Consider the following 15693-nt stretch of genomic DNA (forward strand, 5'->3'; position numbering starts at 1 on the left):
CAACCCCTCCCAATGTTGGTTATGAACTCTCCAAATTTTGTGAAGATATATTAGGTGAAAAGTGATTTGTTTTTCTTTTCAACTCATTGAATATTCATGAGATTAAGTATTTTTTATAAATTGGCCATTTGTGTTTTATCTTTCATGAGTGCATATTTAATATCCTTTCCCAGGTTTGTTTTGGGGTTTTCTCTTTTTTTTTCCTTAGTGATTTATAGCAGCTCTTAATACAGGGATATTAACCCTATTTTATATGTTATAAATATATTTTCCCATAACTTCATTTATGGTCATCTATGAATCTTTAAAGTATTTTATTTACAACTAGCTATATATCGGCTCTGCAAAATAAAGTTGCCTCATAGGCCAGATAGAAATAGAAGCAAGTTCCTGAATAAATAGTACTACCATGAAATCTGGAGCTCAAATCACCTCATAGTTATACCTCTCCAAGCTCTCAGTAGGATTCAGAATATTTAATTCACAGATATCAGATTTGAATTTGTTGTGCAGGCAACACCAGCTTCTAGGGAAATGGATCTTGGCTTCATATTTATGGCCTCATAATTTTCCTCCAGAAGCAAAACCCAAATAATGAGGGGTTTTTAGGGATGTGACTCATTTCTCATCACGCCCATGCCATGTTAGCCTGCCTAGAAGTCTAGTGCCAGGAAAAGAACAGCAATCCAAGATGGCGAACACACTTTCCTATATTCCCAGCAGACCTCAGCTGGCCCTGGATCGGATTCTGGAGGCCTGGTTTAGTTGCTTATCTTTCATTGTAAGCAGGTAGACAGGGAAATTGTGGCTCTTAAAGTATTCATTAAAATATAATCTTTCTGTGTCTGGGATCAACATGAAATAATTAGTATATTTACAATGCAAACATTTCCAGTTTCTAACCTGGCAGAGACTGAAACATCTGTGTGAAAGGAGAGAGACTGGAAATTTCTGAATTAGAGTAGCACCTTTAAAGGGAATGATATCTGCCAACAAGAGGATAAGAAGTGTCTAAATACCTAGGTTAGAACCCCATCCTTTCATCAGAGCCTCCCCCGGGGCCAGGGCAAGATTCCCTACCTTGATGAAGGAGTACAGAGACTTTCCATAGAGCCTCTTGAAGTGTGCCCGGATGTCCAACATATCAATCTCCGCCCGAGAAACCATCACTCTGATAAGGGTGTCATCATCGGTGCCCAAGCCCTAGGGAAGAAAACAAGATCCCACCCTATCAAGGTCTGGATGGTTCCAGACAGTGCTCTTCAGTCAGTCAGGGCAAGATTGTGCCCGACTCTCCTGACGATGTCCTTTATGCCACCACCTAAGGGGCGTGCGGAATACCTCTCCTCACCAACTTACCTTTCCAATCCTCTGTTCTGACACTAGACATACCCTGTGTTCTCCAGCCTACAAGCTTCACTTGCAATGATTCCTTCCCACCCACCCAGCCCATAGCATCCTTTCCTCCCTATCCTTTCTCCATGTAATATCTTCCAATGTAAAATTTCCTTTAAGGTCCTGCTTAAACTTAACAATTTCTTTATATATTCTTTTCTGATCTACACCTTCTAAAAAAAAAACCAAATGTGTGAAAAAAAATACTCTATCCTTTGTGTTCCTATAATGTTTTGATACTCAACTACTGTATTGCATTCTATTTTGCTCTTATTGGTGTTTTGCACATACCTGCCTTCCCCTCAAGGCTAGAAGTTCTTTGAGAGCAAGGACTACATTTTCATCTTTCCTGCACCGTCCCTGGTTCCCAGCAAAGGTACTGGCACAGAGTACAATGCATGGTTAGGAGCTTGAGTTCTAAAGCCAAACTGCCAGTGTGTGCATCCCAACTCCATTACTTCTTCAATGAGGACCCCGGGCAAATTGCATATCCACTCTATCCCTCAGTTTTCTCATCTGTAAAATGGGGGTTGATAATTGTACATAGCCCATAAAGCTGTTATGGGAATAAAACTAATCTACATGGTGTCCCCCAAAAAATGTATACACACTTTAACAGCTGATAGCTCAATTTTGAAAATGAAATGTATTTTAATAAGCACTGTCTTTATGATTATTCAAAGTATGCATATACATTTTGGGGACACCCTACATATATATATATATATATATATATATATATATATATATGGAGAGAGAGAGAGAGAGAGAGAGTGTGTGTATTAGGCAGAATGATCACACATTATGAGTACTCAATAAATATTACCTAGTAGTATTATTAGCAGGCACTCAGTGAAGTATTTGATCAATTAAACTGAATATATTAGATTGATTTTGTCTCATTTGGACACAAGACATGTCAGAGCCATTCAGATGCTTAAAAAGAAGCCTTTACCTTCATAGATTTATAAAGCCTTTCAGCAAAATATGCAGATTTGTTCCTCATGCACTTTACTGTTAAGAGATTAAAAAAAAAAGAAATGAAAAGATTACAGATAAAACCTATGAGAAAACGTGACAGTTGTTCCTTCTGTTTCTAGAAACTATGAAGTAGTATCTCTTCGTCAGAAAAATTGTAGCCAAGCAATGTTTTATGAAGACAGGCTATGCTGAAAGCACTTTCACAGATGGAAAGCACTCAATTTATTGTCAAGTTCCTGGAGAATTAATTAATAAAGGCCATTAAAGCAAAAGGCAGCATATAGTTTAAAAATGATTACATCTCTACCATATGAAGTTATTTTAACCATTCACAGACTTAAAAGTTGCAGCTAGTATAGGATTATCTTTCCCATACCCTTAAATATAAAGCCACAGAGGATATAAAACATATAAAGCCATATGGTACAATAAAAATCAGGTTTGTATATAATAGTTCTTGTTTAAAATTGTGGATCACAGCATGAGTGATTTAAACAATTTTTTTTATCCCTGAAAAAAATTTCTACATCCCATGACTACAAACTGATAGCAAAGTCTATAAACATTTGTTTCTCCACCCCAACCCTTGCCAAGCTTACCTATGGCCAGCAGTGCATCTTCAAAGCTACCAGATGTTTCAGATTTAATACTCTGTTCGATATCCTTCTGTGATATCCTTTTGTATTCATCAAATACTACAAACAATAACAAAATGGAATTACAAATAATAAAAAAAGAAGAGAGGAAATTAACATTTATGAAGAGAATGAGCATCTTTTAACAAGATCACACTATTCTTTGGCATATTTCAGGAAGAAACTAATTAGCAATGCGGGTGAAACCCAGGAGGCATGTGGTAAGGGGAATGAGCCTGAGGAGAGGAGGATATCAGGCAAGTCTGTTCCCTTATATGAGACCCCGTTTTCTCACGCATCAAATGGAGATAACCTTCAGAGAGATCTGCTTTCTTTTCTCATTGTTTCCGTAATAAGATGAATGTGTCTTTTTATAATTTTGGCCTTGGCAATCACCTATCTATCCTCCTTTTAGCTCATCAAAACTAGAGCAATCCAACCTCTTCAAAATTGGTTGCATCTTTTTTTTTTTTTTTTTAATATATTTTATTGATTTGTTACAGAGAGGAAGGAAGAGGGATGGAGAGTTAGAAACATCGATGGGAGAGAAACATCGATCAGCTGCCTCTTGCACACCTCCTACAGGGGATGTGCCCGCAACCAAGGTACATGCCCTTGACCGGAATCGAACCTGGGACCCTTCAGTCCGCAGGCCGACGCTCTATCCACTGAGCCAAACCGGTCAGGGCGGTTGCATCTTTTAATAGATTTTAACATAATGACATTTTTTCACTTTTTTTTGTCAAGTGTTTTTAAATGTGATGAATGTATCTTCCTCTCTTGCTGCCTTCTTAGAGTGGCTATCAGTTTTGTTTATCATCTTAGCATCACCTTCTTTGGGGTGCTGGCCTCCCAATAGTGTGATTCTCACTAGGCTGTCAATCCAAGGACACCCCTGTCCCTCGACATACACCATAAGCTCTACCAAAGTGGTGAGCAGTTCACCCAACCAGCACCAACCAGTCTTACCCTCCTGGGATATTTAAATTGAGTACATAGATCCTGGGGACGGCCAAAAGCACGTTCAGAGAACAAAAGAACCACTTGGAAAACCTGTTAAACTTCCTGAGGGTCACTCTCAGAGGTTGTTCTAAGTCAGCCAGTCTGAAGTAGGGGTTCAAGAATCAGCATTTTCCATGAAGACCAGACTTTGGGGAACTGCCTTAAAATAAAATCCATGACTCCCTTCTAGTGAGACCCTCCAGATCTGCTTTAATTTCTGTTCTTCCTGGAGTCGTTCAGCTCTCCCTTCAATTCAATGAGCCACCAATAGTCTCCATTTTCCCTCTTGTCCCATTCTGTATTATTTCCTTTTTTTTTTTTAATCTTAAGTTGGAATCAGTGTATATTGCTTGGAATAAAAAAATCTAATTGACACATTTTCTAAACCTCAGTCTTTTCCACTGTAAAATGGAAAAAATGATAGCTGTTCCATTGGGAGGTTGCAACAAACAATGCTTATAATATGCTTAGCACTAACACCTAGAAGTTGGAGAATGAACAAAACCTTAGTTATGAATTCTTACTATTATTGTTGGTTGGTAAGAAACATATAAAGTTTTCTTTATTCAAATAATGCTTAAAATATTTTCTTCCAGTGGCTTACAAACAGATTCTTTTATAACTGCCCAACTATTGACTTGTGCCTGGAAGTGAAATTTGTTACAAATGTATTTGCATGAAATCGACTTCTGAGGACCTGCAGTTTTTGGAAAGTACCACCAGGGGGAGATTTGTGTTATTAGTAATCAGGCAAGGAAAGGCAAAGGACCCCGGAGCCCTCAGAAGGTGGTGCATCTGGTGTGTTACATAGTCCATGACACTTATTAACAGGAGTAATCACCTATTTCTCGTCCCTGTGGAACATCTGAAATCATTTCAACTTCCAAGTGTGTTGTAATTTTCAATTACTTTGTTTTCAATTTTGCAAACTCATTCTCAAATTTCCCACAAGTTTTGTAAATTGTGATTATAAGGCCACGGTGGGTTTATAAAATTATGACATAGCATAAAGACTTAAAGAGCTTATAAAAAAATGAAATATCTTATTAAACCCTTATTGCTGTTTACAAGAATAAAATAAACCTGACAACAAATATTCTACAATTGTTTGGTATCTTTTCCCCAAAGAAGTTAAAAGCACATTATGTAGACTAGCATTATCAGAAGCAAATTAGAAACATTCCACTGAGGAAATAAAATTTAAATTATCCACTGTTCATCTGACGGAACATATACTCCCCCAAAGAGATCACTTCTGTTAGTTTTACAACCTGGATGTTAAATAGGAATAAATGCCAAACAACATTTATTTCTATTTTCTTGCTCGCTGACTGACGATTTTTTCTTACGTAACGCAATTTAAATAGAGCTGCTCTAGAAGAAGGGTTGACTATGAAGGTCAGTTTACTATAAACAGGAATGTCAAACTTCTGTGAATTATTCATCATTTTCTTTCAGAAATTGGCCCTCCTGCACATAATTACACTCACACATTTCCAAGGTAAGACATGTAAGACAGTTCAGGACAATCAGTGTTTGCAGCAAATAAAGGAGAAAAGGTTATCCATTAATTATGGGCAACATAGTTTTCACTAGCTTTCAAACAGGTTCTTTGGAGGATGAAGCCAGTGCCTTACCATGCAACAGATGATTTCGATTCCGGGAACAGAGAACAGTTAGAAATTTCACCTCGTCTGTCCCCCATTTCTTCTCTCCAGCCTCATACAGGTCCTGAAGCCAAATAAAGCCCAAGTTTAAAACACCACAGAGAAGGTGCCAGCACACATCCACATATTTCCAGAACTTTAAAGAGCTGAGCTGGCTTAGTTTGATTTTGCTGGTGATGGGAGTAGAAGAGGTATTGGTGGTGAGTGGTAATGACTCGGGATTTTTCCTTAGGTATATAACTAACAGGACCCTATAACATCTCACAAGAGTCAGGGCGGTCACTAGCAGCTCCCTACATGCAGACGACATGGTTCTATCTTAAGAGCTAAAAGGCATGCTCTAGATTTGGGTGGTCCCCTACAGTAGCCACTAACCACATGTAGCTATTTAAATTTTAATTAATTCAAATTAAATAAAAAATAAAATTCAACTCCTCGGCCTCCCAGCCACATGTCAAGTGCTCAGTGGCCACATGTGGCTAGTGTCTGCTCATCATAGTGCAGAGGTGGCACATTTCACACATTGCAGAAAGTTCTATCGGACAACACTGCTCTAAAATGAGTTGTGATTTGCTTGGGGCTACCAAGGTCTCACAGTAAAACCAAGACCCATCAGTAACTACTTACATTCCGAGCAGGTGGGAATATAAGAAATGGATTCTATTGCTTTAACTATGCTATTGGTAAATCGACACTACTGTTCAAATCACCTCACAGCTATTAGGATGGCTGCTATTAAAAAAAAATAAGTGTCGACAAAGTTGTGGAGAAATTGGAATCCTTGTGCATTGTTGGTGGGGATGTAAAATGAGAAAACAGTATGGCCGTTCTTCAAAAAATAAAAAATAGAATTACTGTATGACCAGCAATACAATACTGAGGATATATCCAAAAGAATCGGATCTTAAGAAGATATTTGTATACTCATGTTCATAGTAGCGTTATTCACAATAGCCAAAAGGTAGAAGCAACTCAAATGTCCATTGAGAATGGATATATGAAATGTGATACATGCATACAATGGAATACTATGTATCCTTAAAAAGAAATTATGACATGTGCTACAACATGGATGAATGTTGAGGACATTATGCTAAGTGAAATAAGCCAGTCATAAAAAGACAAATATTATATGATTTCACTTATATATGAAGTTTCTAGAGTAGTCAAACTCATAGAAACACAAAGTAGAATGGTGAGTGGCTGAGGAGTGGGGAAAATGAGTTTAATGGGTATACAGTTTCAGTTTAGCAAGATGAAAAGTTCTGGAGATTGGTTGCAAATGTGCATAGAGTTAACACTACTGAATGTACACTTAACATGGTTAAGATGGTAAATTTTACTAGTATGTTATGTGTATTTTATTTAAAAAAATGTTTTAAAACCCTACTGTTCATTTATAATGAATAGCTGGCTTGTTAATTTTTTCAAAATGCCCTTAATTGACACATTTTGTCATTCATTGGGCTTATCTCCACCTAACTCATCTATGTCTTCCCTTCTTTCTCTAATTCCCTAATTGCTTTAGTGCCAATTCACAGAATCGTGAAATTTTAAAGTTGGGAGGACATAAAGTGTTCATCTAATTCAGTGTTTTTCAAATTTTAATTTGAGCAGACTTGACTATTCAATCAACTGGATGGAGGGGGTAAATAGGGAACATCTGTAATACAGTCAACAATGAAAAATAAACTTTAAAAAGTATGGTGGAAGTGACACTGATTTCCGAGGCTAGGTCAGAAAAAGTCGGGCAGCTCTGATTCTCTTTCTGCAATGTGTGATGCTGGCTTTTGAAATCTTCCTTTCGAAACCCAGCCACCACACTTAGGGAAGGAAGCCCAAGACACCTGAAGAGGCCACATATGGGAGAACCCCTCGACAGCCCCAGATGAGTCATCGCAGCCCCGACCACATGAGCCTCCCACCCCAGCCATTTGAGTCACGTCCGGCTGTTCAGTTCTTCCCAGCTAAGACCTCAGACACGATCAGGCAGAGACAGTCCGCTCTGCAGTGACTTGTCTGAATTCCTGACCCACAGAATCCATGGGGATAATAAAATGGTGATTGTGTTTATGTCTCTAAGTTTGAGGTGGTTTGTTAAGCAGCAATAGTAACTAGAACATGTGGATAAAGAAACAATTTACACCCTAACTGGTTTGGCTCAGTGGCTAGAGCGTCGGCCTGTGGACTGAAAGGTCCCAGGTTCAATTCCGGTGAAGGGCATGTACCTAGGTTGCGGGCACATCCCCAGTAGGAGGTGTGCAGGAGGCAGCTGATGGATGTTTCTAACTCTCTATCCCTCTCCCTTCCTCTCTGTAAAAAATCAATAAAATATATTTTTAAAGAAGAAAAATTTACAATCTGTCACAGAATGATACTTTTGTAAAATACCATAAAAATGACCTTGAAAAGAGTAACCTTTTAAATAATGGGTGGAAATTGTATTTTTTGTGTTAAAATCTTTTTAATACCTAGTGAGATTGAACATTTTTTGTGTATTTGCCATTTCTATTTTTAATTGAGTTGCCTGTGAAAGTCCATTGCCCCTACACCTGAAAACTATATAATTTTATTAACCAAAGTCACCCCAATAAATTCAATAAAAGTCTATTGTCCATTTATTTAAAAACTAGAGCATTCTTATGCTCTAGTAACACAATAGTAGTTTTGATTTATCAATAACATAGTTAACTATATTATTTATAAAACCTCTTTATATGCTAAGCTTATTATACATAAGGTGAAACTTTTCCCATTCTATCATTTGTCTTTGAATTTTGTTTCTGGTATTATCTGAAAAATTTGTATGGTGTTGTTTTAAAAAATATTTTTTTATTGATTTCAGAGAGGAAGGAAGAGGGAGAGAGAGAGAGAAACATCATTGATGAGAGAGAATTATTGACTGGCTGCCTCCTGCACGCCCCCTAACTAGGGATCGAGTCTGAAACCTGGGCATGTCCCCTTGACCAGAATCGAACCTGGGACCCTTTAGTTCACAGGCCGATGCTCTATCCACGGAGCCAAACCAACTAGGGCATTGTTGTTGTTTTTTGTTTTTGTTTTTGTTTTTAATATATTTTATTGATTTTTTACAGAGAGGAAGGGAGAGGGATAGAGAGTTAGAAACATCAATGAGAGAGAAGCATCAATCAGCTGCCTCCTGCACACTCCCTACTGGGTATGTGCCCACAACCAAGGTACATGCCCTTGACCGGAATCAAACTTGGGACTCTTGACTCCGCAGTCTGACGCTCTACCCACTGAGCCAAACTGGTTAGGGTAGCATTGTTGTTTTTTAATGTAGCCAAACTACCAGTCACTTTCCTTTATGGTTTGTCTTGTGTGTCAGCCACATAACATCCTTTCCCAGCTCCAGATTAAAACATATTTAACATTTCATTATAGTACCTTTCTGATCTCATTTATTTACATTAAAAATTTAATCGGTTTGGAATTCATTATGATGTGAGGTGAAAGCTGGCATCTAACTTTTTTCTTTCCCAAATGGTTCGTCAGCTGTTCCAACTCCACTAAGTGCTCTGTTTTCCTCACTGATTTAGAATGCTAACTGTCTAGTACAGGGGTGGGCAAACTTTTTGACTCGAGGGCCACAATGGGTTCTTAAACTGGACCGGAGGGCCGGAACAAAAGCATGGATGGAGTGTTTGTGTGAACTAATATAAATTCAAAGTAAAGGAGCGGAGGGGAGAGCAAGAGAACCGGATAGAACAGCCGGATCCGCCCGTGGGCCGTAGTTTGCCCAAGGCTGGTCTAGTCTCACATAGGCTTGGTTCTTCTCTTACACTTTCTAATCATCCCTTGGGTTCTCACCATTTTTATACCAAGGCCACATTCCTTAATTTATTTTTTCCTTTATTATACCTTTAAGTACGTATCACTACAAAGTTTTCCACATCCTTTTTGTCACAATTCTAATCGCCATCATTTCCCCTCTACATTCCTCCTTTTCTCTAATTGCTTCATCCTTTTCTTCTGAATTCTGGAGATTTTTTTTTTCTGTATAGCTTTCCACAACAATAATTCCATTTTCAGCAATATCATTTTAAATCATTCCTGCTTCTGATGAACTTTAAAACTCTGGTTTTTCCTGTTTTATCTAAGAACATTTCTCCTCAACTCATCTAGCTCCCCTTTTAAAAGAAGCTCTGCTTGCCCTTCCTCCAGCTCCTCTTCATCTGTTATTTCCTCACTGCATCTTTATGTAAAGTTCTCACTTAATTATAACCCATGTTTTGTCTCAGTTATTTTAGGGCCCAAAGCAATCTGACATCTTTCTCACACCGCGACCCTATTCGGTTCCCTTCATGCCTCAGTTTTATAGGCCACATAGCGTTTGAGGTGAGAATCTGTTGATTTTCAAGCTCTTTCATTCTTAAATGATGAGCAGTCTATCCAGACCTGATCCCCACCAACCCTCCCTCCCGCCCCCGCGCGCACGCACACACACACACACACACACACACACACACACACACACACACACACACCTGCCCCCGAACAAGGTTGAGTGGACTCTTCTAGGAGCTCCTCACTTGTCATTTGGATGAATTTCAAGCAGGAGCCCTTACAGCTAGTCCACTGAGGGCAGCCGAGACACAGCACAAGTCTTCTCTGAGGAGTTTCTTCCTGTTTTCATGAGGCCTGCTCCCAGCCAGAGAAAGCTGAGCCTCTTTTCTGGGTCAGGGTGGCCCTCCTGTATCCTTGGCCCAGGTTTGCTGCCCATCTGGCATTTTAATGGCCCTCCTCCATCGTTTCCAGTGCTGAAGCAGTTTTCCCTATTTTTGTATTTCCTGGTCCTCCCCGCCGCCGCCCCAGAACAAGGGAATCAAATCTGTGCCATCTTCTAGCAAAAGCTCTGAAGGGCATTTTTAATATACCATGAACTTCTTTTTAAAGTAGGAATTCTGAACACTACCTATTATTTCCATTTTGTGCTGGTTTCATCTCAAGAACAGAGGAGATTGAACTGGTTAGATAATAGCCTCTACATAGTAAAATTTCTATCTTTTATAAATAATTACTACCATATTCCACCTGCCCTGATCATTCTCCTCATCTCAAAGGCATTTACTTTCCTACATCAAAATCCAGCTATAATAACCAAAGTCTGCCAATGATACCCTTGCTGCTGATGCAAATTAAAGAGCAAAGGTTGACAAGGTTTTTCTACTGTCTTATCCTGGAAGATCTGAAACCTTGATTGGGGTTATTCTTAAATTCCTTGCTTCTTGTTAAGACATGGAAGATCCAGAAAAACTCTACTCTAAGTTCTACTCCGTCTCTCCAACTTCCCCAGCCCAAACCTGTTTCGAAGCACCTTCCACATGACCACCTCCAAGGAGAACAGTGCTCTTTGAAGAGCCCAAAAATATTTGTTTGTTGAACTGCATGGTTTTAAAAAAATTAGACAGACCTGGATTCAAACAGCCCAATTCACCAACCTTGTGATCTTGGACTAGTTACTGAAATATCTGCATCAGTTTCCTAAATCTTTAAGGCAGATGTAATAATATCTGCCCAGATTTGTCGAAGGAAAACATGTACAGTAGTTAACACAATGCTTGGCACTTAGCAAACCCACAAAGAATTTGATAATGAATATAATGTTTTAGGAATAAATTGCTCACTAACTCTTCATTTAATTTGGGATTCACCTGGGCTCTGGAGGTTCCTTCCAGCATGCCCCCAAATGCTCTCCTTGAGGTAGTTCACATTCACAAAAGCATTCAGGAGTTTCATACCTTCTCCTTCCTCAAAACTTCTGGATTGAAGGCAATTTCCTGTGTCTCCTATGTGGCCTAGGCCTCCCTGAGTCCTCAGCATGCTACCTGTCTATGACACACATACCCCTCTCTCTTCTAGTGACAGCAACAGGTTCTTGTTGCCTGCAGAATCCATAGTGGTTCATACATCACATACTGAATGAGACTAGTCCTTCTCTAGAACTGCCTAGGTTCAAGTCCCAGTTCTGCCATTTATCTGTATGAACTTGAGCAAGGAAGTTGACTTCTCTGAGTCTCCATTTCCACAAAATAGGGGTAACAATACTTACTTCATACGAATACTACAAGGATTCAATGACATACACCATATCAAGAGCTAAAACAGTGTTTGGCACCTGGTAAAAGACCCACTTTTTATTAGCTATTATTATTAGTGTTATCTGGCCATAGTAAATAGACCAAGGGTAGGTGCCAGGGCAGCCACTAGTGGGCTGAGTACCAAAGAAGCAACTGCCTGTTTGGGTTTGATATTGATTTTACCCAACAGGGTACACACTGTGCCAAGCTGTTTCACACAGATCGTATCAAGATTCTCTTTGGGGAAATAAAAATGCAAGGTAAACAAAACAAAGGCAGGTCCCTTCACCTCCAAGTGATTCGGAAGACACTCCATGGTTCTCTGGGGTGACCACACCATGGCCCCAATGTCAAGAAATCTAGAATCCAGGGGTGCTTATATAATGATGCCTCATGCCACCCCTAAGCCCCAGGTGTTTCTGAAAGAAACTTCCGCTCTTCTATATTATCGGTGAGGATTATTTTTCTTAACATATCCCAGCCAGACCAATATACACTGAAATATAAGAGGGGGTTCACCAATTAAGGACTGTCTTACTGGCAAAAGAGAAGAAAGAAGCTGCAGTTCTACTCACCTGGGCATCCTGCCTCATGAGATCATCATCCAGGAAATTGCTTTCATCCCTGCCACCCTGAGGATGAGAAAAACAAACCAAAGAGAATGAGAGAGTAGTCACGAAGATGTGGAGAAGACAGAATGTCTGGGAACCCAATGACATGGTAACGAGGCAGAATGCCACAAGGGGTCACACTTCCAGCCTGGGGAGAAAGAACACACGTCCTCTGAGGGTGCCTGCGTTTTTCCTATGGCTCTGATCAGAGCCTAGAGAACATTACCAGAGGGGGAGCCCCGGCTGCACCAACTCTGCAACATTAGAAAGGGAAGGGGAATGAGTGCTGCCTGCTGCCTGCTCACTCCACTACTACCTCCCTCCGCCCCCAGTCCTGCCTCTTTCCAGCGGATTCAAGCCTTTGGAACGCGGGCCAGCAGGCCAACCTCCCGCCATCTCCTCTGCCCGACAGGCCCGGCCCCAATCTGCCCTGATTGGGGCTGAGCCGGCTGGCCTCCATCCGTGCACGAATTCGTTGGTTGCCCTGGGCCTCTAGTGGTAAATAAGGAGGAAATGGGGGGGAATGGGTAAGAAGTAAGAAATGTCAGCTGCATTACTAAGTAAATATCAGAGGCAGAGCAAGATGGGAGTTGGCAATGATTTCCAGGGTTTTGCTTTGAACAGCAACAATATTAACAAAAAAAGACAAGTCAGGAAGAAGAACTAATGTGGAGGCAAAATGAGTTTAGTTTAGGAGGACCAATTTGAGGTGATGGCAGAATATCTATAAGGAAACCTCTAAAAAGCAGTGAGAAATGAATTTTACACTTAGGAAGGAGGTCAGGGATAAAGATGTAATTGGGAAGTCATGTGAAATATCTTGTGTATCATCTCTTTTCTGGCACCCCTGTTCCCACACTAGCCCTATCCTGCTTTATTTCCCATATAGAATATTGAGGCGACTTTCTACCTGGTCTTCCAGCCTCCAATTCATTGCCATTACAATTAATCTTACCCACGACTATTACATTACTCTTGTAAAAATGCAGTTCTAATCACATCATTCTACTGCTCCCAGCCCTTCAGTGGCTCCCTACTGCTCTCCAACGAAAGTGTAACTCTTCCCAATGTAGAATCCCAGTTCATCCTTCCATCTCGCTAATGGAATTGCCAGCCTGGCTGCTCAGTCTGTTGTTCCCAGATCACACCCCATGTTTCCTGCCTCCTTGCCTTCTTCTTGCTTTCTTCCTGCCTGGAATGTACCAAGCACACCTCTGCTTCTTGACATCCTAGCAAGACTCCAAGTCCTCTCTGAACCTGCACCTCTGCCGTGAAGGCTTTTGTTTGTTTCTGCAGCCAAAATTCTCCTTGAACCTTCCTTTTACTGTGTGTCTTCTTAGAAACTTATGCTTCAAGCCTTTATAGCAACTGTGTGCCTGATATATTCCCTTATGACAATACTAGAAGCCCGGTGCACAAATTCGTGCACAGGTTGGGTCTGGCTGGCCCACTCCGATCGGTCTGGGACGGGCGGGCTGCGGGGCCATGGGTGGTTGGCTGGCTGGCTCTGCCCCCTGGTTGAACTTCCGGTCGAGGGGACAATTGCATATTATCCTTTTATTATATAGGATTATATAGGATACTCCTAAAGCCCAGGAACTGCCTCTTAACTCTCAATGCCTTAAGTCATAAGGAGACCAGGCTGATATTAGGTACTTGTACATATGAATTAGAACAAATGGATGTACATGCCTAGTCAGAGTTTCTAAAGGAGAGAAGATAAAACACCACAGAGGCCTAAGAATGTTCACATTTGGGAAGTTGAAAGGATGAGACAGCCTGGAAACGGGAATAGAGTGAGCATACCAATAAACCCAACCCCTATCAGAAACAGCCAGCAGAGAGCGCCACTCACAGCGGACAGAGACACCAGGACCCGCTGGAACATGAAGGACGTGTCAGAGCGAATGTCATCTTCAAGGCTCCTCCCGTATTCTAGCAAGAAAGTAAGATTGGCCACATCAAGATAGAGCCCTTTTCAGCACTGTGCCACACTCAAGAGCCTTCTCTCCCCTCCTGGAACAGCCCGTTTACCGAAGCAGCTCCTCATGAGGTTTTTCACTTTATGCATAGTTTCTCAAAAACAACTCTGGTAAAATGGTCACCATAATTTCAGCTTGTCATTATAGTGGAAACAAGATGTTCTTGTTCCTTAAATCGGAGGTGGAGAAGGCTGGGCTGCAATCCTCACTGTTCCTACTATTGAGGGGGCTGTCTAAACATAGTTCTCAGTGACGGAGAGAAGAGTAACGATTGAAAAACAAATAGAGTGGAGTTTCAGAACCACGTTTGGGATCACACTGGGGGTTGTCAAGCCCCAATTCTAGCGTGTGCCTTTTCTGCCATGTCGCTCAGTTAAGCTCCAGCCCTTACAGCCCTCTAGCTGCCATTCTCAGGGGGAGAAGACATGGGCATCCAGTATAGAACCAAACTCCCAAGGTTAGAACAGCCTTCTCTAAATACTTACCAAAAAACCATTATTTTTTTTGTTTTCTCTTTACCAAAGTAGTACATATTTACTACAGAAAACTTAGGAAAAAAGCAAATAAGTAAAATGCAGGGGAGGGTGGGGGATTAAAAAACAACAACAACACCACCACCTCACCATAATCTAATCACCCCAAAATAATTATTGATAACATTTGGTGCCTTATTTTTACCCCACATACCCATATTATTTTTCCTTCTATTGAAAAGATGGGATCATGCCATACTATTTTATGATTTGTAGTTTTCACTTATCCATATACCATACTATTTAATGTAACTTAATAATATTCTACAATATACGTTTGATGACTACATAATAGTCTGCTGTGTGGGTGTACCATATTTTATTTAGCTAATCTGCTAAACCGTTGGACATTTTTAGCTAATATAACAAATACTGAATAAACACTATGAGATCTAAACCTTTGTGCATTCTTTATGATATCCTTAGGGCAAAAAGGCAGGCATCATTTAAGGCTCTTCATATGTACCAGCCTCTGGAGATTTTTAAGAAGGGAATAATGGCTATCTTCCTGAGATGGCTGGAAGACATACAGTCCAGTCTGAATGAAGGTAAGGGGTTGGGCGAGACAGACCCTCCAGGCCATTCCCTGGAATGCCTAGATTCACTAGTGCCATCACTTTTGGACAAGCACCTTCGAAGCTCTGATAATAAGGAACAACTTTCCAGCTTTCAGAATAATGATGGTAGTAGGTACCTTAGGCAACTGGGCAGCCTACGTAGAGTAACATATTCCCCTGAGAAGTCATAGGAAGCCAACAGACAATCATTTGTCTGGACAGGGATCTG

General features: G+C 40.4%; 1 protein-coding gene across 8 annotated transcripts in view; it reads right to left on the bottom strand.

Moving 5' to 3' along the window:
• ANXA4 (annexin A4) overlaps positions 1-15693 on the bottom strand; it is a 70797-nt gene that overhangs the window by 6022 nt on the left and 49082 nt on the right. For all 8 annotated transcript variants that reach the window (XM_080683859.1, XM_080683857.1, XM_080683858.1 and 5 more), the window contains 6 exons: positions 14248-14327; positions 12357-12413; positions 5651-5744; positions 2976-3071; positions 2351-2409; positions 1081-1203 (listed from right to left, as the gene is read on the bottom strand). In XM_080683859.1, coding sequence (XP_080539985.1) covers positions 1081-1203; positions 2351-2409; positions 2976-3071; positions 5651-5744; positions 12357-12413; positions 14248-14327 — 509 coding nt within the window. The remainder of the gene's footprint in view (positions 1-1080; positions 1204-2350; positions 2410-2975; positions 3072-5650; positions 5745-12356; positions 12414-14247; positions 14328-15693) is intronic.

The sequence above is a fragment of the Plecotus auritus genome (assembly GCF_963455305.1).
Source record: "Plecotus auritus genome assembly, chromosome: 8".
Lineage (NCBI taxonomy): Eukaryota > Metazoa > Chordata > Mammalia > Chiroptera > Vespertilionidae > Plecotus > Plecotus auritus.